General features: G+C 33.5%; 1 protein-coding gene across 1 annotated transcript; it reads right to left on the reverse strand.

Moving 5' to 3' along the window:
* Nucleotides 1-251: 251 nt before the first annotated feature.
* Nucleotides 252-1,218, reverse strand: LOC136235879 (uncharacterized). Its single transcript, XM_066025954.1, has one exon. The coding sequence runs from the start codon at nucleotides 1,214-1,216 to the stop codon at nucleotides 491-493; it is 726 nt and encodes a 241-aa protein (XP_065882026.1). The 5' UTR covers nucleotides 1,217-1,218; the 3' UTR covers nucleotides 252-490.
* Nucleotides 1,219-2,864: the final 1,646 nt, after the last annotated feature.

Genomic DNA, 2,864 nt, shown 5'->3' on the forward strand with positions numbered 1-2,864 from the left:
TTTTTTCAAAAAAATATATATATGTTTTCTTTTCTTAGGTGTATGTTCTCTGGCAAAGCACAATTATAAAATTTAAAAAGAACCAAAAGAAAACATATATATAGTGATGGCCCCTCTACCTACCCTACTAAAAAAAAAAAACTGGATATTATTTATTTACCTATCATCCATGACCAAATCAAACATTTTTACCATTTCCAAATTACAAATTCTAATTATTTTAAATTAAAAATAAAAATTAACTACCAACCTCAATAATTTCTGACAGTTAATTTATTTTCTATCGGAAAACAAAATTAAGAAACTAATGATAATTAATATCCAGGCCAGACTGGAGTGATACAATGAACTCAATTCGAAAAAATAATGTAGAATTTCGAAAATGAGGAAAAAAGAAGTAATTTCCATCAACATTGCCCCTCTTCTTCTGTACACATTCAATCTATTTCCATAAATCCCCAAATAGATTCATTCCAATTTCTTCCATGGATCACTCTTCCTTTTCTTCCATAACAGCAAAATTCTCATCTCTCAATACCTTCTTTTTACTTGCAATGAATCTCTCAATTGTACATCTGAATTCATCGTTGTTCATATCCTCCATCGACTTTATCGCACCGGCCAAAACCAGTTCTCTTCCGTTTTCCGTCTCCGATCGCAACAGAGTCCGTGATTTCTTCTTCACTGTTGTATATTTCTCCGATTGTGTTCTCCTCAGACGAATCTTAGAATCAGCTTTCGTCTCCGTGAGATCGGGATTCGAGTTCTCTTCCTCCGGAGCTGATTGAGCATTCTCGCAAACAACAATCTGCTTATCGCACAACTTATCCTCAATCTCAATTGCCGCTGCTTTTGTTTCCTTGAGGGTGGAGGTGGAGGAAAGTGAGACGTAGTGATCGTAAAGATCAGGCTGAGATGCGGCGGCGGCGTCGTTGTTTGAAAAATGGTAGATAATGAAAATAATAGCGTTGATTAGGAAGAAAACGTAGATTTGGCGGTTAAAGAGGGAGAAATAGGCGGTGGAAATTTCTTTGAGGACTGGAAAATAAGGAAAGGAGCAGAGAAGAGCCACGGCAGTGATCAGGCGGTGGGAATAGGAAATATAGTTTGTGTTTCTGTTGTAAGTTGTAATGGCGTCGGCTTTCTCAGCCTTGACGGAGTCGAATTCGAAAGAAGACATTTCTGAGAATCGATATGATGAGGAAGAAGAAGACATTGGTGCTTGTGGAGATATATTGGCTGGTATTTATAGGGAGAAGTTGCTTTCATTATTTTATTTGGCGTACTCAACTTTTTATTGTACAAGGAAGTTTCCATAAATCAAAATATTATTATTATTTTGTTTTTTTTTTCACCTGCTTTATTCAAAAGTTGTAAAAGATATTATTGCAATGATCAATATTTAACTGTGGCTTCAGAATCTATATTCAGCACAAGCGGTAGAACTTTGGATCAATTTAGGAATTCTTTAATTCCTGCTATATCTGTAGTGTTGATTTGCTGTCAAGATTGGCTTCAACTCAAGCTTTCAAGTGTGAAGAAGAACATGAAGATCTCGAAGCTATCGAAGATGGTAATATTTACTTAGAAAATATTACATATTTGTTATCTTATTTGAATATTATGAATTTGTTTAATAACATATTAACTAAATGATTGTTATTTGATTTTGTAGAAATTAGTTCATATTCTGAAGTCAGCATCTATTGTATCCATATTTCAATTGGATTGTGAGTTTTTTTAATGTAAAACAACATTTCGAGGAAGCAAGTAGTTTTAAAACTCAAGTTAACTGATTTTAGATTTTGTTTTTTAGCAATTCGGTTTACCAATTACTTTATTTAAGTTGAAATTAAAATTTGGTATTGTAAACACATGTTATTTATTTTGATTAAGAATTTATATATTTATCATTTTGTAAATTATATTTTTAATTTATTTTTAGTAAAAGTATAAGTACTTATTTGACTTGTCAAATAACTCTACTGGATTGGCCCATAATCGAATCCCCGAATCTCTGAATTAGATCGGATCGAAATTTTCAATCAAATCCTGAAGATTCATTTTTAGGAATTCTCAAAGTTCAATCCAATCTCTGAGATTCTTGAATCCCCGGACTGGACCGAACTATGTCTATCCCTAGGTCAAGGTTCTTGTCGGGGATTAAGGTAAATGAAGAGCTAGCAGGGACTGTGGAGTCTTTAATGTGAGCCCTATATGCTATGTAAGATCCAAACTTTCCCCACTAATTTGAAGGGAAAATTTAGGGAGGATCTCCTAGGACATGATTTGAGGTGCGAACGTCCTGCAATAAGAAAAAAAATGGTCAAATGAGGGATCGAGATCCATCGATACTACTTCGTTGCCTAAATTAGCTGAGTTTCTGAGGATGAAGGCAAGAGCAAATAGAATTCTAGGATTTTTAATGTTATAATTTAGTTACACATCTATTTTTTCTATTTATGAAATTGTAGGTGCATTTCAAGAAAATATTAATTTATGTGCTTTAACTGATGTTCTGCGACATGTGTATAGATAATATTGGAAGCATATCCTCTTATGGGACTGCTCCAATTTGATATGTACTAATTATAAGTTGTGTTATCAAAATGACTAATTTTGATAATTAGCGGGGAAAATTATAAAATTGGGTCAAATGGGAGACTCATTTATATATTTAGAGCAATTACCCAACCTACTACTTAGGGTTGCACATAACTAGTCGGAAAACTGAAGAACCAATTTCCGAAACCGAACTGAAAAATAGGTTAACCGTAATCGGTGGACTAGTTTACGGTTTTTCATTTTAAAAACCGATGGTTAACCGAAACCGAAAAAAAAACCGATTATTTATCGATACACAT

Source organism: Euphorbia lathyris, chromosome 7 (genome assembly GCF_963576675.1).
Source record: "Euphorbia lathyris chromosome 7, ddEupLath1.1, whole genome shotgun sequence".
In the NCBI taxonomy this organism is placed as follows: domain Eukaryota; kingdom Viridiplantae; phylum Streptophyta; class Magnoliopsida; order Malpighiales; family Euphorbiaceae; genus Euphorbia; species Euphorbia lathyris.

Bases quoted from the DNA above. Each gene is read 5' to 3' on its own strand.
- LOC136235879 (XM_066025954.1), bottom strand. From the start codon at position 1,216: ATGTCTTCTTCTTCCTCATCATATCGATTCTCAGAAATGTCTTCTTTC.